The sequence below is a fragment of the Sander vitreus genome, chromosome 10, assembly GCF_031162955.1.
Source record: "Sander vitreus isolate 19-12246 chromosome 10, sanVit1, whole genome shotgun sequence".
Lineage (NCBI taxonomy): Eukaryota > Metazoa > Chordata > Actinopteri > Perciformes > Percidae > Sander > Sander vitreus.
In genome coordinates this window covers 30975575-31000923 of record NC_135864.1, presented here as the reverse complement: position 1 = coordinate 31000923, position 25349 = coordinate 30975575, and the positions used below count along the sequence as shown (strand labels likewise).

The following is a 25349-nucleotide window of genomic DNA, read 5'->3' as shown; positions in this document are numbered from 1 at the left end:
ATTTATATAAATTATTAAGAAGACATACTTTATTGATTCCAGGGGGAAAATTAATTTTTTCACTCAGCTATTTTTTTTACACATTACGCACACAGGCCTGGAATACACACACGCACATACGTAAAACCCATTAAACCACAGAAAGCAGAGGAACCTCGTTATCTGCTGCAGCCACCCACTCAATACCATATGTATGCACAGCACTCATAGGGCACAGACAGTGTATGAACCGAAACAACTAACTACCTTGGAAAAATCTGGTTTACACTTTTTACTGTATGTGAACAAGAGAAGTGTTAAGTTAAAATACCTTGTCCTATCTTGAACTTCAAACCTCTCTAATTCTTTCTGAAAAATAAAATTTAAATAGATGTGTCAGAATGTGAATATGACTCACCAGAGCCTACACAGCGGAATTTACATGCCTACATACAGAAGAGGAGAGAACAAAAATGACATGCTCCATCTCTGATTGTACCAGCAGTGGGCGATTTGTTCACATTTAAACACTCAAATTCATTCGCACAAGCGTCTTTGGAGATGGAAAACGCTCCCATGACTTCTATAAGTCATCATTACTCAAGAAAGTTTGAATCTTATAAATACATTTCATATATTACCAAGACATATTATAATGCTGGGGAAATGCAAGCTGCCATGTTTTGCTACCAAATGCAGCCAACCCTCATATTAAAAGGGACTTGCTTAATATTTTGGAGACTAAACTAGAAACAGAAAAGATCTAGTCAGTACCAGTACATCATACTATAATTACAGACTGATGTTGGCAACTCTGGTATTAAGCCCTTTGGTAATTACTGTCTGTCTCTGCTATAGCTACTGTAGCTGTAATGACGGATAAAAAAATCTCAAACTAGTAATAATAAGCTCTATAATTCATTTTTGGCTACTATTATATATATACACACACACACACACACACACACACACACACACACATAGCAATAAATATATTATTTAAATATTAGCCTGAGAGCAGAAATACACTGCTTTTGAAAATGTAATTGGTCGTAACTTGATACCAGAAATGACCACAAACGTTTCACCATGCCATGTGATTCACAAATGCTGGTACCTTAGAGCCTGAACAAGGCAATGCTATACTTTGCTATGCTTTAATATGTTACATTTTGATAATTTTATTACATTTGCAAATCTTAAAGTTGTATATACGTGGCTGCATAGCTAGGCTCCCCAGGTGCTCAGTGACCTAGTGGTTCCTCTTACGCCACCTTCACACTGGCACTTGAAATCAGCGGCGATACGGCTGCGAAACGACCGGAAGTCATTCATTTCCTATGGAGATTCGCAGACCGCATGCGAATGGGTCCGAACCGATGCGAACGAACGTGGTGCGGAAAGAAAATCGTGTCCGTTGGTCATCCGGATGCGTTCAAAAAATTTAACTCTTGCGAGAGAGAGGGAGGGAGAGAGAGAGAGGGAGAGAGAGAGAGAGGGAGAGGGGATGCAAGAGGGGGCGAGCAAGGGAGAGAGAGAGGAAGCGAGAGAGAGAGGGAGAGAGAGAGGGAGAGAGAGAGAGAGGGAGAGGGAGAGAGGAAGCGAGAGGGAGAGAGGAAGCGAGAGGGAGAGAGCAAGGGAGAGAGGAAGAGAGGGGGGGGGGGAGGGAGAGAGAGCGAGAGAGAGAGAATCAGGCACACCTGAATCCACTCCTCTGATTCCCATTTAAGATAGCTTTTTAAATTAAGCAAAAAAAGAAGATAAAATGAGGAGGAAAACATCTGAACAATGTCACATTGGATTGGACAGAGTGGGAGGAAAAGAAGAGAAGAATGAAAGAGGAAGAGAGAGTTTGACAGCGATAGACTGAGTGGGAGGAGAGTGGTGAAGAGAGGAAAACGGGAGAAATAAAGGAGAGCAACGACTGACATCTGCAGACTGTGAGTGGGAGGAAGAGGAGGAGGAGAAGTGGATCCCGAGAGAAGTGAGGCGATATGGTTGAATAGGGAGATAACAGCTGATGTTAGAAAGACAAAGTTAAAGTCAGCTATAAAAGAGAGCTCCAGCTACAGTGAGAATAGTATCTACGTATATCATGTACAACCTCAGAGATCAGAGATCTCGAAATATGTAATACTACAGTTCGTATCTACGGGGTTTTCTCCGCCGTTATGAGGCTTAGGCGCAGCACCCAAGCCGTATTGGGCACCACCTAAGCCAGTGGTTATCAACCTTTTTTTGTGCCAGCGCCCCACCCCTATCCATTATCCAGGTCCCTAACGCCCCCCAAAAAAATATGTAGGCTAAATCTATAATCAAATTGTTCCAACGGAAAACAAGCTGGCACTTATCAAAGGGTAAAAGCAGAAGGATCACACACACACCCACACACACACCCACACACACACCCAAAAGAGTATTTTGGTGATGACAAACGACTTAAAAAACGACACCTACTGAAGAATGGAAATAAGTTTAAAACCTTTGAAAGTTAGTGAGAGCCCTTTGTTGATGCTTAGAATAGTACAGGTTAGAATAGTACAGGTTTTCTATCGCCTGTCTTGCGAGTAAATAGCAGAAAAAAACATTTGGAGAAACGCAACCCCATATCGCGCTGCTTTTTGAGGAGGTGTGAGAATCCTGAAGCCTGCAGTAAACAGTTACATCACTGCCTCTATCGCTTCCACTAGAAAGTTTTAAAACACCAAACACGAGCCCTGAACTGCCCGGGAGTTTATGAAACAGCTAAATGTTTGCCAAACAACAAAGCACAGTCGATATCTCTCGCTCGTCTCTTTTCTTTCTCTCTTTCTCCATGAAAGGAAGCTGCCTTCAGGTGCAGTAGGAAACGTTGTGTTCTATAAACGATCTGACGAAAAACGGTTACGGTGAAATATAAAGTCTACTTGTGCTACATTGGGGGGTTAAAGAACACAACAGGACGTCGCGGCAATTGCTTTTTCTTTTTTTTATCTGAACACAGCTTCACGTACTACGGAGCTCATTTAAGAAGATGCTCTGACGTCCCGTTTCCGTAAAGGCAGCACGGAGCTGCGCCAAACAAAGCTGACAGAAGCACAGAAGAGTTATGATACCCGTCTCGTCCAGTCGCAGTGCCGTGAACTGGCAGGTTTTAATGTTGCAGACCACTGTTTTTTAGTAGTTTAAAGTGTGAACATGTATTGTTATTGTGAATCTTTGGTTTAAACTAGCTTTCAAACAAACGTCCCCCAAGGGCACCTCAACGCCCCACTTTCCAAAATATTGCTTCCAGCGCCTCCCCCCCCCCCCAGTCATCTTCTGAACGCCCCCGTTGAGAAACACTGACCTAAGCTGAATGAATGTAAAATCAATGGGAGCATCAAAACTAACTAAGGGACTTTTTCTCAGATCTGATGATTGTAGTTGGTCCCCAGTCTGTTTTGTGTTTATATATTATTAATGTTTAAAGACTTTAAAAAACATTGGTGTTCTTAAAGTGTAATGGCCAAAAATATTAGACGGCCCTGATTATAAGATGAACCCCCTTTTCCAGCACCTGTTTTTGGAGAAAGACCTTTTTAAGATTAAAAGCATTTTAGAGACCTGAGTCCTTACATCCTATCGGTGACGTTTCCCCAAGTCATTAGCAGTCTTAAATGTGATCACAGTCTCTAATAACAGTAAAACATAAATTTCAAACACTTAGCTACTAACTTCCTAACCTATATTTTCAGACAGACGAGACACCCGATCAAATGTATGGAGCAGAAAGAATATGACGTAGACTCTTACATGTGTAGGCAGGTAGAGGTCGTAAGGTGTTCCAGAGTCGACATCGATGGCGTGGAAACCAGACAAGGAGCCGTAGATGACCTTTAACCTCTGGCCTTCCTCCACTGTCAGGTCAACAGACATTGGTTTTTGAGGCAGAGACCTGAATGACTGGTTACACAAAGACAAACGCACACACACATCAGCAAAACAACGTAGTAGGGAGGTACACTTCAATCGTTACCTTTAAAGAGCCCCTATTATGCTTCATTTGGATTTTTCCCGAATGTTTTTCTGTTATATATTTTTTGTGTATGTAAAAATTCACATTTCACGCCAAATGGAGCTTTCTCTACCACAGACAGCACTGTTTCTCAGCTGCCTTCAAACGCTTCGTCCCACATTCCCGTTTGAAATTCCTCAATTAGAGATGTCAATGACTGACCAATCGCAACAGAGTGGGCCAGCTGACCAATCAGAGCAGACTGGGCTTTTCAGGAAGGCGGGCAAAGAGTGTTTCAGGCAGAGGAGCTGCAGCAATGGGCAGTATGAGAAACAATGTTTTTTGAACAAAGGTTTACATCAAAACATGTAAACCTATTCTAGTAGACCCAGAGAGTACAGATATGACGCTGAAAAGGAGTATAATAGAGGCTCTTTAATGACGCAAAATAAACTGTGACAACAGTAATCTGACTGGAACGTCTGCATTAGTGACTAATCAGTAAGTGACTTTAGCAATTTGAAGAGCAGTTGCATTTAAATAGTCATCCTATTACTTCCACAAGGTGGTATATTTTGGGCCTTTCCTGAGGAGAGAGGGTTAAACTACGTAGAAGAAAAAGTAGCTCAGGCCACGAAAGACGCAAAGAAATGGGACACAGCTCTGCTGAGAATGTGTGTGTGTGTGTATGACTCTCACAGCCCGGATGCGTCACGTCTACGTGTATGTGCATGTGTCTGGCTGTGGAAGTGACCCTATTAGATTTTTTTATGTCAATGTCTATCAATGTTTTGTCCCAGATGTGCAAAGATGTGGTAAGGAAAGGAAAAGACAATGGAGGACAGTATAGGTAACCTGATGGTGGTGGTTTAACTATTGCAGAGATCCCAATCAAGGATACAACTGAAGGAATTAGGATACATACATGAATTGTACATGTAACTTCATATGCTTAAATAGGATTTGTCCTCTCGGGATCATGGATGTCTGTATCAAATTTCATGTCAATCCATCTAGTATTTCAGATATTTTACTGGTGACCAAAGTGCTGGAAAAGATGGGGTCAGCCCTATGTTCCCACAGCCCAATGGTCCCACAGCCCAATGGTCCCACAGCCCAATGGTCCCACATTTCTAAGATTTTTCTTAAAATAAGGCCCTATGTTAGGGTTAGGGTTACATTCCATCTGTAGTCCATTACTACTAGATAATAGGTTGGGTGTAATTGGCTACCAAATTGGGAGAAAGGGGGATATAATCTGATACAAATTTATGAAAAAGGAAATGTGGGAACATAGGGCCTAATTTTGGAAAGAATCATAGAAATATGGGAACTGTGGGAACATAGGGCCTAATTTTGAAAAAAGAAACCTTAGAAATGTGGGAACATAGACAGACGGACCAACAAGTCCAACACTGCCATCCCTTGAGCCTTGCAGCTAGTGTAGCTAAAATAAGCTCATTGCATAACCTAGACTGTAGTACACAGTATGTGTGTGACTGACAACACAGAGGATACATTTTCCATTTTATTATTTACCAACCTTGAAGGCCATGAATTTGTGGTAGGGTTTGGGGGCCCAGGCGTACACCTCCACGGCGTTCTTCAAAGCAATCACTAAGAACTTTATCTTATCGTAACGCACTGGAGAAACAAGATGGACAGAGGACCGTAAGGAGGTGATCGCTGACTCTGCACATGTGGCTCTCAAAGAAGTCTACTGAAACAATACTTTTAGCTTACATTTTGTCTAGTATGTAGCTTGGAGGAGATTGTAGGCCTACCATTTAATGTGCCCTTTGCAGGATGTACTTACCCACTTTATAGTGTACACAGCCTTCTAGATCCCCTACTGAGGTCCAACCCTGTCTCTTCTCCACCTCTGGGTCATTGTGCAGGATTTTATTCCTTAACCAGGAAAGATAGTACAGACGGAGCTTGTTCTTTTTACCTACAGAAAAACAGAGAGAGAGAGAGAGAGAGAGAGAGAGGGAGAGAGAGAAAGAGAGAGAGAGAGACAATGGTGATAGTGAATCCTGTACAGATGAAACTTGACAGAGTCAACGTGAACAGAAAGTAATGCTCTCCCTCCCATTTATCCAGTTACATGCAGTTGTACAAAATACCCTGGAGTATTGATGGTGACAGGAAGGTTATTCATTCCTCAGTGTCTTAATAATAATAATAACACATTTTATTTCTATAGCGCTTCACATGGTACTCAAAGACACTTTACAGTAAAACCAGCACATATAGCACATTAAAAACAGATAAGCAATAAAACCAACACATAAAACAAGCATATTAAAGGGGTGGTTCAGAATTTTGGACATATGACCTCATTTCCAAGTTAGCCAGTGTGTTATTTATCAGTGGAGACAGTTTAACACTTTTCATCCAGTCCTTCCAGTTGCAGAGTTTGCTGGTGCTAGGCTAGCGCAAGTCAACAGTATCTGCTAGCCTGCCATTAAAAACAGTCTCACCCACTCCACAGTACACCCGAGGCAAATGAATTATAACGCCAGACTATCGATGTAAATGTCTGTTGATAAAATAATGTTAGAAATAAAACTACCCTTGCATCTCAATGATCGAATTACATTTTGAGGGACTAGTTTCTCAGCAGCAGCGGAATTTTACTTAGCTCCGGTTAGTAGTACTGTGCCATAAAGTAAACTCCACTCGGGAAACCTAGTAGCTGCTGGCTTGGACATCAAGATACCGGCGGAAACCCTACTCAACTGGCAAATGTGTAGTGATCATTTTAGACCAGACGACTTTGAAAAACCCCGCAATCTAAAGGACCACAAGTTACTGACAACGAATGCGGTTCCATCCGTCTTTCTAGATGCACCAACAGCTACTGATGAACAGGTAATAACTTTTGGTAGGCTACTCTAGCTAATAAAGCTAGCCCCTTTCATAACGTTAGCCTAGCTGCTACTGATAGATTGAGACTGACAACGTTAGTGGAATGTTACTGTTACAATGCATTGTGGAGAGTGACAACGTTAGCTAGCGCTATAGCTACACTATTGGTAGATACCTGGTTGGGCTAACCGCTAACTTTAGGTAATTGCTGACAGAAACGTGATGTAAGCTCGGACAGTTTACATGCAAATTGCTAGCCCATGTGCTTTCATGTACCGGTAACGTTATGTGAGTTATAGCCTGGCAGAGTGGAATTAGTTGGAGCTCATGGCTCCTCGGTAGCCTAGGTAACATCACTCCGCTGCTGCTGTAGCCTGTGCTACCAACTACAGGGAACAAAGTATAACTATTGCAATGCGATGCAAGGGTAGTTTTAATTCTAACATTATTCTATTAACAGACATTTACATCTATAGTCTGGCGTTATAATTCATTTGCCTCGGGTGTACTGTGGAGTGGGTAAGACTAAGCTTTTAATGGCAGACTAGCAGAAACTGTTGACTTGCGCTAGCCTAGCACCAGCGAACTCTGCAACTGGAAGGACTGGATGAAAAGTGCTGAAAACTGTCTCCACTGATAAATAACACACTGGCTAACTTGGAAATGAGGTCCTATGTTCACAATTCTGAACCACCCCTTTAAAGCAATTAAAAACGATAAAACCAGTAACTATCAGGTGAGAAATGTAAGACTATTGTATGTGGAAAGCTAATCTGAAGAGGTCTGTTTTGATTAGTGTTTCGAATGTGTCCAGGTCAGTACAGTCACTGATGTGTACGGGTAGGGAGTTCCAGAGGGAGGGGGCTGCAACGGTGAAAGCTCTGTCACCTCAGGTACGGTGCTTGGTCCTGAGTGGTGGGCAGAGGAGGTTTAAGGCCACCCCCCCCCGCCCCTCTCTCTCCTCCTCAATAGTATTTAAAGCTACAGACACAGAAATGGCACATCCTAAGGAAAGCTCATTGTGGGACTGGCTCTAGTAGCTGTAATTCTGCACCAAGGCTGAATTTCGGGAAAGAGACTTCAGATACAGTATTAGGGGACCACTAAGGTCTATATAAAAGAGACTTCAGATACAGTATTAGGGGACCACTAAGGCCTATAGAAAAGAGACTTCAGATACAGTATTAGGGGACCACTAAGGCCTATATAAAAGAGACTTCAGATACAGTATTAGGGGACCACTAAGGCCTATAGAAAAGAGACTTCAGATACAGTATTAGGGGACCACTAAGGCCTATATAAAAGAGACTTCAGATACAGTATTAGGGGACCACTAAGGCCTATATAAAAGACTTCAGATACAGTATTAGGGGACCACTAAGGCCTATACAAAAGAGACTTCAGATACAGTATTAGGGGACCACTAAGGCCTATAGAAAAGCATCCAAAAAGCAGCATGTCATAGGACCTTTAAAGCTTTTGCAGGTGAACCACAGAGGAGGCTGTTGCAGTAGTCAATTCTGGAAGTGATGAAGGCGGGAATCAAAGTTTCGGCAGCAGAGAAGGTGAGTGATTGGCGGAGACGGGCAATGTTTTTGAGGTGAAAGAAGGCATGTTCTTGCCCAGATCCACCCATTTGGGTTGGGACTGAAAGATGACAGTGTGTATTAATGCCGCTAATGTTTAATTTGTCAACTGCGTGCTCAGCTTTAAGAATCTAAAATGTCGCCATGCTGCTTGTTCTGCCTACATTATCATTGGCAAAGCCAGCGAATTATGGGAGTCAAAGAGAAGGCGTGTTGAGCGTTTTTCAGGCCAAGGACCCCTTAGCTGAAGGAGAGACAGAGTAGGAACCCCCTACTATTGTACATGTATTAGAAATTAATAGAAAATTAAGTTGCATGTTAAACTAGGCCGTATGGATGAAAATAAATGATATTGATATATTATTTATACATCATGTTTTTAATGTTTAACATATGAGAAAGGCACAGTGAATCCATAACCTATAGTAAGCTTATCTTCAACATGTAAATTAAAGGTTTTATTATCACAAATAAGCCAATGTATCTTTGCTATTATTTGTATGTTGGATTCATATTATTGTATATTTTCAGACATATTTAATTCTTTTGAAAGAATAAACATTTTTAAGATAATTTGGCGGCCCCATGCACTTACTCTGGAGTACCCCCTGGGGGTCACGGACCCCCTGTTGAATATTGCTGCTGTAAAGCACATGAACAAATTTAAGATGTCTTTGACAACAACAACAACAACCAAAAACTATTCCTCACATTACTGGTTTGAGATATGAGTAAGGCTGGTGGCCAAGTTACACTCGGTTTCTGTCTGCTTCACTGTATGAGGCAAGTTACAGTAACAAATAAGAGTTCTGGTGTCTCTAGAGATACTGAAGTATATGGATATATATATATATATATATATATATATATATATATATATATATATATATATATATATATATATATATATATATATATATATTGTATAAGGTGCTGTATATGAAAGCTCTCACTCAAGCAGCTAGGGTTGGTGATGGCACAGTGGATATAACACATGCCTTTGGTGTGGGAGATCTGGGTTTGATTCCCACTGCGATACATCAACCAATGTGTCCCTGAGAAAGCTACTTAACCCCTAGGTGCTCCAGAGGCGTGCGACCTCTGATATATAGCAATTGTAAGTCGCTTTGGATAAAAGCGTCAGCTAAATGACATGTAATGTAACTACAGCGTATTCAGAACACTGCTGTCCGAGTCCTCACTAAAACCAGGACATTTGGACACATCACCCCTGTTCTTAGAGCCTTGCTGGCTTCCTATAAGTCAGAGAATTGATTTTAAAATATTGCTTTTAACTTACAAAGCAAGTGCATGGGGCCGCCAAATTATCTTAAAAATGTTTATTTTTTCAAAAGAATTAAATATGTCTGAAAATATACAATAATATGAATCCAACATACAAATAATAGCAAAGATACATTGGCCTATTTGTGATAATAAAACCTTTAATTTACATGTTGAAGATAAGCTTACTATAGGTTATGGATTCACTGTGCCTTTCTCATATGTTAAACATTAAAAACATGATGTATAAATAATATATCAATATCCATTTATTTTCATCCATACGGCCTAGTTTAACATGCAACTTAATTTTCTACAATACATGTACAATAGTAGGGGGTTCCTACTCTGTCTCTCCTTCAGCTAAGGGGTCCTTGGCCTGAAAAACGCTCAACACGCCTACCTTACAGTCCTCTGTACACTTGATGTAGGTCTGCCTTCTCTTTGACTCCCATAATTCATATAAAAAAAACAACTTACAAAGCACTGAATAGGTTGGGACCAAAATGTATATGTGACATGCTGCTCTGTTACGAGCCATCCAGAGCTCTAAGGCCGGCTACACACTGGCTGCGTGGCGTGAGCGTGGTGTTTCTGTTGCGTGGCGGATGCGTGGATTTTTCGATGTCTTTTCACACCAGAAACATGTCTGACGCGGCGCTGCTGCTGCTAGCCTTGTCTGCACACATGTAGGCCTATGTTTCCCATTGATTTACTGCACTCAAGCAGTAGTATACTTCATTTTAAACATAAATATAGACCGATTTGATTACAGCAAAGACAACGTCGGCAGTATCGACGGCAAAATAGGCTACAGAATATTTCATTCTGTATTGACAGGTGCAATATTTGAAAATTAATAATTATTGTTATGTTTTCAAATTACATTTATATCTGCATATGAGACTTTCAAACATCAAAATGTCATTTATTAAATGTATTTGTGTCAAAATGACATATAAACATCTTTTCCTATTCTATTTTGCCTGGAAACGCTTCCAACACGCTTGCGTGTCGCATGAAAAATAGGCGTCGGTCCTATTTCTAGCATGCGCGCGTTTTCGGCGTGGCCCGTGCTGCACCTGAGACGTGCGTGTCACGCAGGCAGTGTGCAAGCTCTAACCTGTTAACATGGGAGCCGAAATATAAACGGAGACGCCATGCAGCTGACACGCTCACGCCACGCAGGCAGTGTGTAGCCGGCCTAAGATCATCTGGGACAGGCTTACTCACCGTCCCCAGGGTCAGAACCAACATGCAGAAGCAGCTTTTAGGTTTTACGCGCCGCATTTATGGAATGGACTTCCTGAACACTTACCCAACCCTGTGTTCTTTTAAACCACGACTTAAAACTTTTCTGTTCGTCATTTAGAGATGGCCATTTCTCCTGATTTGAAAGTCTTTTAAATGTACTGTTTGTTTGCTTTGTTTTTGATTGTTGAATTTTATGTTGTATTTGCTTTGTATGTGCATGCTTATGTAAAGCACTTTGAATTGCCTTTGTGTATGAACTGTGCCATATAAATAAATTGCCTTGCCTTACTGTATGCATGCATTCTACTGTGTCAATGTGTTGTGTATATCTGAACCTAGAGTACATGTACCTGATATAGTGATCAACACGTTGAGTCCTTCCAACACATCCATCTGCTGAAACCTTCGTCTGCTGATGAGGGAGTAGACTTTCCCCTGACCACTTCGATCCAGCAGCCACAGACCATTCTCTGTCCCCACCAACAGATTCACACCTGCACAACACAGCAGACACAAACTAGAGATGGTCCGATACCATTTTTTGCTTCCCGATACCGATTTCGATACCTGAACTTGCGTATCGGCCGATACCGAGTACCGATCCCAGTGTATCATATATGTTATTATGTTTTAACAGTTGTATACTACTATCTCTGTATGGATGTGATATGATGTATAACAGCTGTATACTACTATCCCTGTATGGATGTGATATGATTTCTATCTTTGTTGTCGGTCTGGCTCAGGTTAAACTCTTTCTGAAACATGAACAATGAACGCCCCAGAACGTTCTTTTATTCTCCAGTTTGACAGTCAGCTATAACGGAAAAACAACATAAACTACTTTAACGTAGATTTTCTTTAAGGCTTTATTACGTGGTATCGGATCGGTGTATAAACTCCAGTACTTCCCGATACTGATACCAGCGTTTTAGGCAGTATCGGAGCCGATACCGATACTGGTATCGGTACATCTCTAACACAAACACACACACACCTTACATCTCACATCCAACATGCTGTGTCATGCATCCATCTACTGTATCTGTGAAACACCAGTAACTCTGTATATTGGTGTGAAATCCAAAATAAACAATATACATGTATGGAGTCTGCACACTGTCAAGAGGAGGACATTGTCCAGAAAACAAATTCAATAAAGTTGGTTTCCCTAGCAAAACAAATTCCAAGCATCGGTTTGGTTTCATTCGTAAAACATCTACAATACATACACACACACACACACACACACACACACACACACACACACACACAGAAACAAGCAATTTACAACTACAAACCCCATAGTCCAGCACAGAGAACCTCAGTGTTGAATTTCTTCTTGTACTTGCGGATCTCTGGAGTGTCGCTCTGCGGACGGATGTTGGTCGGGTTTACATTCACCACAGAGCCCTTCCTGTGGTTCTCTCTCTTGATTTGCTCACCCTTACTGCCCACTGCATGGGGACAAAAAACTAATTGTGTAAGGCCCTTGGTTGTAAAATTACAACATCATCTTATAGCTTAAAAGTGTAAGAAAAGAATAAAAAAAAAATAAAATAAAAATTAGTAAATTATTTTATTATTTTTTTTAAAGACTGCATTTACATAGTCATTTGGTCCTACTGTCCTTAAATATGATAACTAGAGAGTATTACAGGCTAGCCAGACAGAATTGTGTGATTTTAGTGGAATGTTTGAATAGGATTCAGAAAGGACTTGGGCTTTACATTAAACAATGTATGGTGTAGTTAAATGAGCCCAGTGTCTGACAGGGCCCAACAGTAAAACTGTGTTCTCTCTACTTTGTATTGTGTGTTGTTTATGTGAGTGGATGTATAGTGTGTGTGTGTGTGTGTGTGTGTGTGTAAATGTACTCACCAGGGCTCTGTGGTGGCGATGATATGGGGATCAATCTTGGATCGATGAATGACAGGAAGGAGGAAGAGGAAGATGAGGAGGCGTTTTTACCGGTAGGACTGCTGGCGGCCTGATGATGTCCAACAAGAAAAAAACGGTTTATTCCACACCATCGTTCTTATTGTTTGATTTTGGCTCTGTATTTACGGCTTTATAGATCAGTGACAACAACTCTGCCACCTTCTAACATCACCAACAACCCTTGGGTTCTCTTTCAAGCCTTCATTTATTTCACTCTCTAAACATTACTGCTACAAATGCATTCTTGGTACTTAATTTGTATGAGGACATATAAAACCCAGTTAGCACATTTACAGATTGATACTACTACTCCTGGGAGCATTAAGACAAATCATATCACTACTGATACTGTGGGTACGCGATCTGTGCTGCCTGCACGAACCGACATGCGCAAGATGTTCGCGCATGCGCAGATGATAATCCTGTTTACGACACTGCACGATCTGTTCCACGCTTGCGCACCTTTGCACTGCGGGAATTTCATGGGGAGTGTGGGGGAAACTGAAGGTTTGCAGTGACAGAAAGACTCAGACTTCATTCCACATGTAACCAAAATGGTGTATGTTCATGTAACATGTAACAACTCCTTTATTATTTTTGGATTGGCGACCACGTAAACACCTCGCAATGCATAGCGTAAGCTACGTTTAAAATCATCACAACATCCCCACACTACTGTACATGTCCCAAAAACAACAATGTCACCACTGAAATGTCCTATTTTCAGCAGATTTTTTGATTGATTTTTTATTACTTTATTTAATATGAACATAGTAGAAGGTGCAATATATAGCTAAAAAGAAAATCGCAAATTAAATCGTTATCACAATATCTGGCAGTGAAGTCGCAATGAGATTTTTTTTTTCTCCCAAAAAGTTCAGTCCCACTGTGGACCTTTTTAATGTGTTGATTAACTAAAATATTCTGTCTGTCTACCTGTGTCTCTCTGACTGCACATTCCTCCAGATAAACTCACATGTAGGTCCTGGTGTGTCGGGGATCGAGGGGCTGTGGGTGACTGCGAGTAGTTGAGTTCACGTGTTCGCCGCTGCTGGCCCAGTGAGTAGGACTCACTGTGGGTAGGACTGGAGGAGGACGTTTTCTGCAGAAGGTCTGGTAGCAGGTAGGTATCATCTGAACCTAGCCGAGAAATCTGTAGGACATAGTAAGAGACAAAGTATAACGTCGGGGGGGACTGACTGATCTACTGTACATCAGTCATCCCCCTCGAAGAGTACGGCTATTGCACCCTCTAGCTGTTGAACATAAACATGCAAAGAACAATTTGGAGGAGAAACAGGGGAGCAGTGTGTGTGTGTGTGTGTGTGTGTGTGTGTGTGTGTGTGTATATGTGTTCTTGTTTAACTATATTCGTGGGGTCCAAAAACCGGGAAAGCTTTGTGGGGCCAAAATGCTGGACCCCACAAGTTTAAAGGGCCGTTTGAGGGTTAAGACTTGGGGTTAGAATTAGGTTATGGTTAGGGTGAGGGTAAGGGTTAAGGTTAGGGTAAGGGGCTAGGGAATGCATTATGTCAATGACGGGTCCCCACAAAGATAGTGACACGCACTGTGTGTGTGTGTGTGTGTGTGTGTGTGTGTGTGTGTGTGTGTGTGTGTGTGTGCGCGCGCGCAGGGTACCTGGTTAAGATTGTGGTGAGGTTGCAGTATGATGCCATCAGGTATTCCTCTAAAGTATTTTCCCTTTCCATTGGACAGGCCAGACCTTGAAAAGTACAGATGTGTCGAGATTATAGACCAGAGCCTGATCGCAGGGACTGCATTTATTAGTTGGAAACAGGATCAATACATCCTCAAGATCAATGGCAACGGAAACCAGGCTCATTAACTTGCTGGGATCAAAAGTCAAACCAGAAGAGACATCATTTATGTCAAAAATAATAAAACACTGTAATCTATTTACCCTCGCCAAAAGCAGGCATAAAATTCACTTTAAGGGCATGTTTGTGGGAATGTAAAGTGCAAACCAATGACAAATTTAGCTCAACCCAGCCCGATTCAAGGTTTAGATGGTCCAATAAATCCTAAATTAAGACCAGGGATTTTAAGCTTCCATTTGAACATTTAAATAATTAATTAAATGCGTGCTTTCTGTTCAACTTAGCCTTTGTAGTCAGAAAACATTTGCACATACAGGGTTTCTAAGTTGATGCGGCAGAATTCTCTTTTTTACCCAAACCTTTCTCCGATTCTTAATATTGGTTTCACAACCCATCTTGCGACAGGACATGTTTCATAACAGCGTTGTTTGGAAATGGTGAAAGAATGTCTCAATTCTTTGTCGCCACTGTTCCCTGCCAATCTGATTTTCAGTTCTTTGCATTAAAAGGAAAGACATGAAATGCATGGTGCACTGAAAAATCAGGAACGTTTTTGATACGCACAAAAGGAATTATTATACTGACGATGAAGCTCTCACCTGTTCCTCTCTTCATCATCACTGCTGCCGACCTCGTCACTGGATGAGGAGTATTCCGTGGCCTTGTTAAGCCGACTCAGTGCAGATCTAACGCCCTGCGTGACAGAGGTGAGGAACAACATGCAAATGAGGTGAGTCAGAAGATCAAAGACAGAGCGAAACAAAACAGACTTTTCTTAAATGTGGTAGAGATAAAGACGCGAATAAAGAAAATGGATTTTGCATCTGAGGAAGAGGGACCTACCGGAAATGCTCTGAGGTCATTTTAAATCGAATGTAGAAGGGGAATTTTGTGTTTCGTGATGATACTGCTCCTCATTGTTAATCAAGACCATAGGTTGATTTTTTCTGATCTGCTCACACACGTGAGGGTATGCAGGTGTACATGTGTACTAGGGCTGCAGCTACTGATTATTTTAGTAGTTGAGTATTCTACTGATTATTCCATTGATTAATCGAGTAATTGGATAAAGCATACTTTTGCTTTATTAAAGAGTAATAGTAAATAGTGGTTTGTTTAGCTGAACATACAATAGGCGGTGCCCTACCCTGCCTAAAGGATATTTACACTTTTCCCATAAAACACATATTTAATATTATTACACGGTTTTAAATGCACAAATTCAAAATTCAAATTCAACATTTCACTGGAAGCGTATTTTATGATTTCACGTGACAAATACATTTGTATTGATTGATGAAATATACAAAAGAGAAAATATGTCAGGTCTCTTCTAATGAACAACTAACCCAATCAGCCTACCAGCTCTGTGTCCCCGCAGTGTGTGAACTCCCTCGTCCGCCAAGTCGGCCGGGTGACGCCAAACCTGGGGACCCGCGCCGGACTCGGAGGATGAGCTCTCATCTCAACTAGTAATCATACTGAATTTACATTAAATGCCCGGCCCTACCCACAACACTGTAAGCGTGTTGTTGTGCGGCAATAATGGGCTGTGTGTGTGTGTGTATGTGTATATATATATATATATATATATATATATATATATATATATATATATATATATATATATATATATATATAGTAAAAAAAATTGCATCAATGATTTTTAGTGATCGAATTACTTGAGCAATCATTTGAGGCCTAAAGTGTACAACATGTGGCAAAAAAGCAACTCTTAATTTACTTGTGTATGTCCACTGGTCACATTTTCTTGTGCCCTCCTGTGCTGCTGGAGACGGTGCTGCAGCAGAGGACTCTCCAGTTTGAAGTAGCCTACAAAACACACACACACACACACACACACACACACACACACACACACACACACACAATTAGAAGCAGTTGTGAGCAGCAGGGTTTGGTTGAGCAAATTACTGGTAAGTTATAATGAGGCCTTTGACAACAACGTGATCATTCATTTGGATTTGATCTGTCCACCGGATTAATGTAGGTCCACAAACCCCTGAGGGAAATATCTGACTCTGAGGAAATGTTAGTACAAACATAAGGGCTTATTTTTTTCATTTCATTTTCATAGAGTTTGCAAGTATAACAGCAGAATTTATTTGTACACTTATGAAATGATATGAATATGTAGGCCGGAAATATCTGACTCTTAAAGGGGAAACTATTATATAGCATTTTCAGGGTTATACTTGAATTTTGTGTTTGTACTAGAACATGTTTACATGCTTTAATGTTAAAAAAAACCACCTTATTTTCTCATAATGCCCATGGCTGCTGCACCTGTATTCACCCTCTGTATGAGACGCTCTGTAGGAGGATCCAGTCTTTTTAATCCCTCCCCCCTGAAAAAGCCCAGTCTGCTCTGATTGGCCAGCGCGCTTCCTGGAATGTCCAGAGCCTTCTAAACCAAACACTACCCAATCGGACATGTTTCAGCAGTAATGCGACCCGGAATTGGGGAGAATTTAACAACATTGGCAGCCAAGATGACATTGTTGACTGCCGTTAGCCATGTAGCTACTTTAGTTAGCAGTTGACACTAATGGAATATAGCAGCAATTTCTACAGTCAAAATAAAAGGATTTTAAACCAAATACTACTAACAGAAAATGTTTCAGGAGTAATGTGACCTGGAATTGGGGAAACTTTAACTAACTAACTAACTGCCGTTAGCATGTAGTTACATGGGACAATGTTAACACCGCAGTGGCTTTTAAAAAAATAAAAAAATAAAAAAAAAAAAAAAAAAACACACTCCAATCCTGCCTACCCATTCTTCTTCTGGCTTTCCGGCAGACTAGAAGCCTTGCGGCAAATTGCTGCCTCTCACAGGACAGTTTAAGTAACATTCAAAAGTATTGTCAAATTCAGTGGAGTAGTCCTGTTGCAGAGATATAATCCATGACGGCTTCCACTATCTCAAATTGATATTCAGGGGGATTTAGTAAGGCTCTCAATGTCATGTTCTGTACTCCCATGTGAACAACTGTTCGTTTTTGTATTGAAGACAGTCCAAAAGTACATATTGAACAGTTTGTTTCTGTTTGCAGGTTCCACAAAGTCCATCCTCATGCTTACCCATCTTTGCTAGATCCCATGCAAGTCCACAATGCCCGAGTCTCAGCCTTGTCATTATTACGGAGTGTCTTCTTTCTTTGCCCAAATAGCACTGCTCTGCCTGTACCCTATTTTGAATTGAAAAATAATGACCCCTCTTTTCCTTTGCCACGCTGCTGTAACATTTTTCTTAATGACAGACCGGCATTCAGATATCCCAACACATACCCTTAAATCAATGTCTTTTTTCAGTGCCATTTTAGCTGCCTTATCTGCTATCTCATTCCCATCTACCCCAACATGGGCAGGCACCCACAGAAATCCCACCAATCCTCCAGCCTTCTTTACCTTATACAACAGAGCCATCACTTCCATAACAAGGTCTGGCCTGGCTCCCCAATTGCTTCCTATCAGAGTTTTTCAAACTGAGGCCGAATTTGAACATATGACCGCTCTCCTTGGCAGCACTTCCTCCACCCACTGTAGTGCCCAAATTATAGCTATTAGCTCTGTTGTATAAACCGATACCCCCTCAGACAGTCGTTTGAGCTGTACAATTTCAACTTGAGGAATATAAAAAGCAAAGGTCGACTTCCCAGTTTGTGGCTCTTGAGATCCATCTGTGTAAATCTGAAGATATGTCTCCCAATGCTTACCCAGCCTTTGTTTAACCAAACCCGGATATACACTACTTTCAAGATGTTTTATATTTTCCAATATACTGAAGTCTATTTCTGGGGTGGGCAGCAACCATGGAGGTATAACTGCATAGTACACTTGTGGGGCCACACCGGATTCTCCTAGTCCCAGTTTCTCCACCATTTTGCTGATGTTAAACAAAAAACACTATTTCTTCCTTTTCCCTGATGCCCATTCCCAAGCATTATTCAAAACTGCTTTTGCTGGGTGCTCTTCTTTATATCCCCACAATTTAACAACATAGTTGACAGTTTCTCTTGTCGAATTGACAATGGCATCTCCCCCATCTCAGCCAGTAAAGCTGGAACTGGGGTTGTACAAAGGGCCCCACAACATAACCTCAGAGCCTTGGCCTGTATTACATCCAGTTTTTTTAAAGAGGTGCTATGCAGTTTTGGCCATTTCTTTCTCGCTTTTTGCGAGCAGGTTTCTCTATAGAGCTCCCCCTACAGCTTCGGAATAGATATTTGGCAGCTCCTATGTTTACTTGTGTCCGACTCCTCGCTCGGTCAGTCTGCCGTTTCCTCTTTCACTGTTCCGCCGACAATGCTTTCCTAGCTTTCTGCTTCTTTTTAGCCGGCTCAGCCATGACGATAGTGTGAAAAACTCCATCGCTACCTTGTTAGACGGTCCCTGAATGGGCGTACGTGTGCAGTGCCGTGAAGACATTCGTTACATCGCGAGACCTGATATCACGCCATACTTCCTGATGCTGACCATGGCGGCTCGCCGGCCCAAAGTTGCGAGGGTGGTTTTTCTGCTCACAGGCGCTAGGTGGAAGCGAGACGACCACCATTCAACTCGAAAAAAGTCATATAACCATTCCAATGGCTCCGAAGCTGTTCAGTTAAGGTAAATTAAGCTAAAAAGGTGTGATTCATCTGCTGTTCCATAACATATACAGCCATAGTCTATTCTTGACCTTATCATTGCTCTGTAAATCATTAGTAGCGAATCCCTGTCAGCACCCAATGTACTACCTGAGAGGGAACGCATTACATTCATCTCTTTCTCACACTTATTAACAACATTATTGATCTGTTTTCCCCATGTTAGCCTCTCATCAAAATGCACTCAATAGAATTTGAAATCCTTAACCCTTTCAATTACTTGTCCATACATAAATAAACCATTACATTGCTTTTCTTGTTACCAAATATTACATATTTTGATTTATCCACTGATAGTTTAAATCCCCATTTTTCACCCCAGCTAGATACCTCGTTTAGGGCTACCTGCATTCGCTTAATTGTTTTGTTTGATATTTCTGCCCCTTTTCCAGATGGTCCCGTTATCTGCAAACAGGGAAAGTCCGAAACTGGTCTCAATATCCTGAAAAATATCATTTATCGTAGCAGCTGTACAGTGGGTGTTAAGTAAAGCTACAGGAAAACCAATCAGCTGAAAGACTGCACACACTAACTCCGTAGGAGGTGAGAGGAACTGAGAGAGAGTTAGGAGATCATTCTTTGTGACCACTCTGTCAATTCCAACAAGCCCTTTCAAATTACACACAGTCATTTGATTAGAGCAGCTTTGATGTGTTGACAAACCGGGGGTCACATTAATGGATGTGTTGGGCATCAAGTTGTTTGAGAGCCGGCCACTAGATGGCACCAGAGTTCCTGTCTCTGTTGCTGCTACTACTGGACACTGGCTTCAAAACTCCGCGACAGTTCTGAGCACAAAAATTGACCTTCCAGCGAATACCAAGAATTTCTGGAAAATAAGTCAAAAGAAGCAACACCTTCCCTGGTTACACAAATCATATATACAGTATATATCAATGCTGCAAACACCCTTTCCAAGAACAGCATACTTCAAAGAGGAAAGCTGCTTTTTCTCAGTTCCATCTTGAGCAGATAAAAAGCTTTTTTTTTCTTTTTTAACCACAGTACAGGTGTAGGAGTCTCCAGGAGATTCTCTAATCTGTGGCTCCAAATAAGAGTGGGCGGCATCAAAAGCGGTTTCCTCTCAACTACACAACACACAGGGAAACTTTGAAATACTAAACATAATCTCCCCATCTTCCCCTCTTCCTTCTGTCTCTTACAGCCACAACAAGAGCTTCTTCGCTGCTACGCAAAGATGACACGGAGAGCAGAGCTTTGCCACAGGTAGCTTTGAACTCATTACTCTGAGCTGTGTGCTCTCGCTGCTTTACACTAAGTGTGATGTACTGTCAGAAAATAAACTAATGTGTAGATGTATTTGTGCATGCATGTATGTATGCATGTGTGTATATGTGTATGCATGGGTATATGTGCGTGTAAGTATGTATATATGCATGTATGTGTATATACATATATACACATATATAAATAAGTGAAGAATTAAATTGATTTGTATTTAACTTAATAGAAAAAGGGGTAGGGCCAGATTAGTTTTTTTTTAACCTCCTCCTACTCCTTTTTGAACATGGTAATACTTATTTGAATCATTTACATTAATTTGGAACTGTATGTTTTTTTTGCTGGTTTTCTTGCCTGTACTGAAATAAACATGTTCTTATTTATCGTTTGATTTTTTTGAACATGTTCAAAATAAACTAAATAAACTATAAAGTATTTTTATTTTACATACATTTACTGTTTATGTACTGTGGCTTTAGCGAACGCAATTTCACAAATATTTTTTATGTTTAAAAAAAGCATCTCACTCTTTAACAGAAAGGGCAAACTCCTTAAAAATCCATAATTTCCATAATGTTGTCAGCCACTTGGCATATTAATCTGAGCCTGTCAGTGGCAGTAAAACGAACACTTTTGTGAAGGTAAGTACAAGCTGCACAATCGCCCTATTAACTTACATTGTAGCCTGTATTCTCGCTTAATACTGGACCAATGTCAAAGATTGTTGTTCCCATCAGTCACTTAGACACAAAAGCATGGGGAAATAGGGTCCAGGTTGAAAAAAAAAAAAAAACGGTAGTTACCCTTTAAGTGTCATTAAAACAAACTACGACAAACAATGTCATTTCAGAAGCCGCCAGAGATGACATAACTACTCATTTTATATCTATGAGCAGAGTGGATGAGCGTCTGCTTGTATGGCTCATAGAGCAGGTAACGGCATGTGGCTAACTGAATGGAGGTGCTGCGCAGACCTGGGTGGTTGTTGCTGCTGCTGCTGGAGGAGACTCCGTGAGACACAGACCGTCCACTCTTGTCTGCGACAGACCCGGGACTGCCACTAGATGGAGAAAGAGACACATATACAGAGTGACACAGATGGAGTGGATTGCACATTACTGTATAATACTTCTATGCATTTTCATCTTGAGTGTGTCCTTCACACTGCCACTGCAATGACCCGATTGTCTCGGCGTTAGTTTCATCTAATTGGAAATAATCATCCAAGCTTAACTAATCTGATCTACCCATGACTGATTGTTCTTCAATAGCGTATGCCAGTATGCTGAATTGTAGTGTGATATAAACCCTCACAATAAATAAGGTTCCTTCTAGCTTAAAGGATAACGTGTGTACATAGGATGGTTAAAATTTAGCCTAGAGATCTAGACGCACCCTAGTGGCAGCAAATGTAATTTGCAGCCAAGATCAGTCTAGCAACTCTCCGTTGGCTTGCGAGCTGGAAAAACCAAATTCTGGTCAGGCCATTCACATCGTGTATAGAGTCGGTGGGCGGGCTTAACATAAGGACGGCAGAGTTGCGACGGTTCCCTGCTACTTGAAAACAAAGAAGGTGGCTGCTGCTGCTGGCAAACAGCGGTCTTTCGAATCGGTTTTGGCCGCGACTGCGGAAGACTTGGAGTTAAGCACTGAAGTCATTTTTAAAAAAGGAAGATGTGTTCGGAGTTTTGCCGACCGGACACGGCAAAAGTTTAATCTATCAACTAGCGTTGCTCTGGTTGGCTATTGCGTGCAGAGGGAATTTGAAAGACAACCGTTTATCCCGCCCCTCGGATTGAGCCCTGCCAATGGTGAGTTCCTTCTTGTCAGGCTAGTTACAATTAGGGGTGGCACAAAATATCGATACGGCAATATATTGTTTGTCCTTCTTTGCGTGATACAACAAGCGATACGCTGGCGCCAAATATGGACATTTTAAATAATGAAATAAGGCGCTTTAATAGATTACCCTGCTCTCAGCATCGCTACATCATGGCTCCTCGAGGTGGCACTCGACACATGAATGAGGGAAACTTGAACAGAAGTTAACTAGCCGAAGAGGAGGAGGTTTTCAACATGATGGTGGACAGCGGGTTGAGGAAAATAACAGACAAGGCCCCAGCCAAGTTTAAGTCCAAAGTCTGGACCCATAGTAGCTCTATAGTTGTTTCATTTTAATTTACAGGCTGAAAAACGTGTGCTGAAGAATTGTGCTGTTTTCTAAGAGTTTGGACTTATTTGTGAATGAAGAGCGAAAACGCTTTTCACAGGCATTTTGTATTCGTGGTTAGACGGATATCGCGATGTATCGTTATGGGATTGTCTAGCAGAATTGCTGTATCGTGATATTATCAGTATCGTGAGCCATGTATTAGGGCTGTTGGAACGAATTCCGAAAGTCGAATATAATTCAAATCAATACTATTTGAATGCTGAAATTACTATTTAAATGTGATTTTTTTTTTTTATAAATAGGTTGGCTAACATTAGCTTTTAGGGGAGAATTCTGCGTACCCTTTAGACGGGAATGCGACAGTGGAGTGTTTTTTAGATTTCCACTCTGGAGGGTGGTTTCACTTCTTTCGGTATAAAGTCGTCATGGCTAACGTGTTAGCAAACAGTTGCCTATTTACATATCCAGCAGACATGGAGCTACATAAGGGTCATTTGGAGTTGTGTTTCTGGCCACCTGACAAATGGAACTCCTGAGGGAAATAGCTGGCTCTAAATGCTCCACTATGTTCACTAGCTAGTCCTAACTTTGGGTGTTTGTCATTTGGTGCTGAGCAGGTACAGTATAGTAGGTTTTTAGAGCTTTTTCTCTTTTGCTGAAAACAGCTGGCTGCTGCAGTCAAACAAACACCGAACCATTACAGGCAGGCAGGTAGAACTAAGTGTGACTACAGAGTCAGGGGATGATCTAAAATACAGATTTTATATATGTATTTGCTAAGCTCATGACAAAAAGTGACCCTACTGCAAGTCATTGGCACAGCCAACCTTCATGAACGACACATATCTCTGGGTTGCGTGTTTAGTGTGCATACAGTGTGATAATACTAATAATAATAATAATACCACCTTTATTTATATAGCACCTTGAAAAACTGAGTTTACAAAGTGCTTTGGCAGACAAGTTCAACACAGTTCAACATAACAGTGGGGCCAAACAGCTCAATGGTGTTTTTTGCCCCCAACGGCTCCTTCCAGGCAGCGCTGTGACCGCTGCCTCCAGGGCACCTAACCCTAACCTTTACCCTAACCTTAACCATAACCAGTGCCTAATCCTAGTGCCTTCCAGGCTGCACTGCCAAAAAAAAAACACCGATAAACGGCCAAACAATAGCAAGACAAAATATGGGTAAATAAAAACAAGAGAAAAAACGCAAAAAATCGAAGAGAGAAGACTAAATATAGAAATAAGAAACATGACAAATAAGACAAAAAATATGCACACAAAAACAAAGTAAAAAAATCAATACGTGAATAAAAAATAAATAAAAAAGGGCAAAAAAGAGTGTAGTTGTGTTGTACCTTGAAGCGGCCCTCTTGTGTCCCATCACCAGCTCTCTACAGTAGAACTTAGAGGTAGTGCGTTCTGGGACCTGGAGCAGAAGAACAACCAATTGGACTGACTTGACAGAAACACACAGTTAGTGAAACTTAACAGAAACACATTAAGTGAATACACAAAGACGGCAGTCTCCTGGTTGTCCTGATTTCTTGTTTCACTTTTTATATGCTTGAGAGGGCTCTTTACGAGGATCGCTCGTCTAGCCAAGCAGGGTTTCAGCTAATTATAGGAAGGTTTTGGCAGTTATGAAACCTTTATGTACAACAATCTCTAAACTGCCTGAAAGGCAGGGAGATATTTATTACTGAGAATCTAATGAGACCGTTTTGGCTTTGCTATTTCTCAACATTACCGCGTTGCTCCTTTAAACTCTGCAAAGCCGTGTCCAAATCTCACATGTGGCGCAGGGATATTTCTTAACCTTTTTTTTTTTTTTTTTTTCTTTTCTTCAAACAGTGTTGCATTCATGATATGTCAGCATTGTGAAATCAATGCCAGATCAATCTGTGTAAGTGTTGCAAAGCACTGGGTTTTTAAAACGGGATCTTTCGACACTTCACTCATTCTTCTCAAACTCTCAGTCGTACCGGCCAGCTGGTGACTTCTTCACCTCTCATCTCCTGGGTCACATGGCCTACTTACAGAGAGGAAGACACACCCAGCAGAGCAGGAAGTCAACTGTGGGAATACCTGTCATCTTTTGGACAAGTTGCCCACATCCTGCATCTGGCTCCCCTGAACATGCGCGCGCGTGCACACACACTTGCGCGCACACACACAGCAAACTCTGTCTGTTGTTTCCTTTCTATTATTGCGGTACACCCATGATATCAAAATGAGAGCCTTTCGTCTACGAAGAGGGAATATGGGGTGAGCTATGTCTCAAGTTTGCGTGAACAAATTGACAATCTGTGAATAAATGTGTAATCTGTGAATATAAAACACATTCCACTCGTACAAAAACAAGTACACTCACGAAAATAATTTGCAAATATAAAAACGGAGCTGCAAAAAAACAAACAAGTTCCCCAGATTAAAGCAATATCTGCAGGTACGTCACACAAATGTACAAATAAATGAAAAGCATTTTTGCGAACACCTTCCTAACATTTGCATCTTTTCAAATGGACA

General features: G+C 41.2%; 1 protein-coding gene across 3 annotated transcripts in view; it reads right to left on the bottom strand.

The window, feature by feature from the left end:
• LOC144524678 (mitogen-activated protein kinase kinase kinase kinase 4) overlaps positions 1 to 25349 on the bottom strand; it is a 92195-nt gene that overhangs the window by 11351 nt on the left and 55495 nt on the right. For all 3 annotated transcript variants that reach the window (XM_078261103.1, XM_078261105.1, XM_078261104.1), the window contains 12 exons: positions 24179 to 24249; positions 21619 to 21704; positions 16474 to 16562; positions 15329 to 15423; positions 14530 to 14614; positions 13868 to 14044; positions 12832 to 12940; positions 12252 to 12407; positions 11301 to 11444; positions 5772 to 5906; positions 5499 to 5599; positions 3754 to 3903 (listed from right to left, as the gene is read on the bottom strand). In XM_078261103.1, the coding sequence (XP_078117229.1) occupies positions 3754 to 3903; positions 5499 to 5599; positions 5772 to 5906; positions 11301 to 11444; positions 12252 to 12407; positions 12832 to 12940; positions 13868 to 14044; positions 14530 to 14614; positions 15329 to 15423; positions 16474 to 16562; positions 21619 to 21704; positions 24179 to 24249 (1398 nt within the window). The remainder of the gene's footprint in view (positions 1 to 3753; positions 3904 to 5498; positions 5600 to 5771; positions 5907 to 11300; positions 11445 to 12251; positions 12408 to 12831; positions 12941 to 13867; positions 14045 to 14529; positions 14615 to 15328; positions 15424 to 16473; positions 16563 to 21618; positions 21705 to 24178; positions 24250 to 25349) is intronic.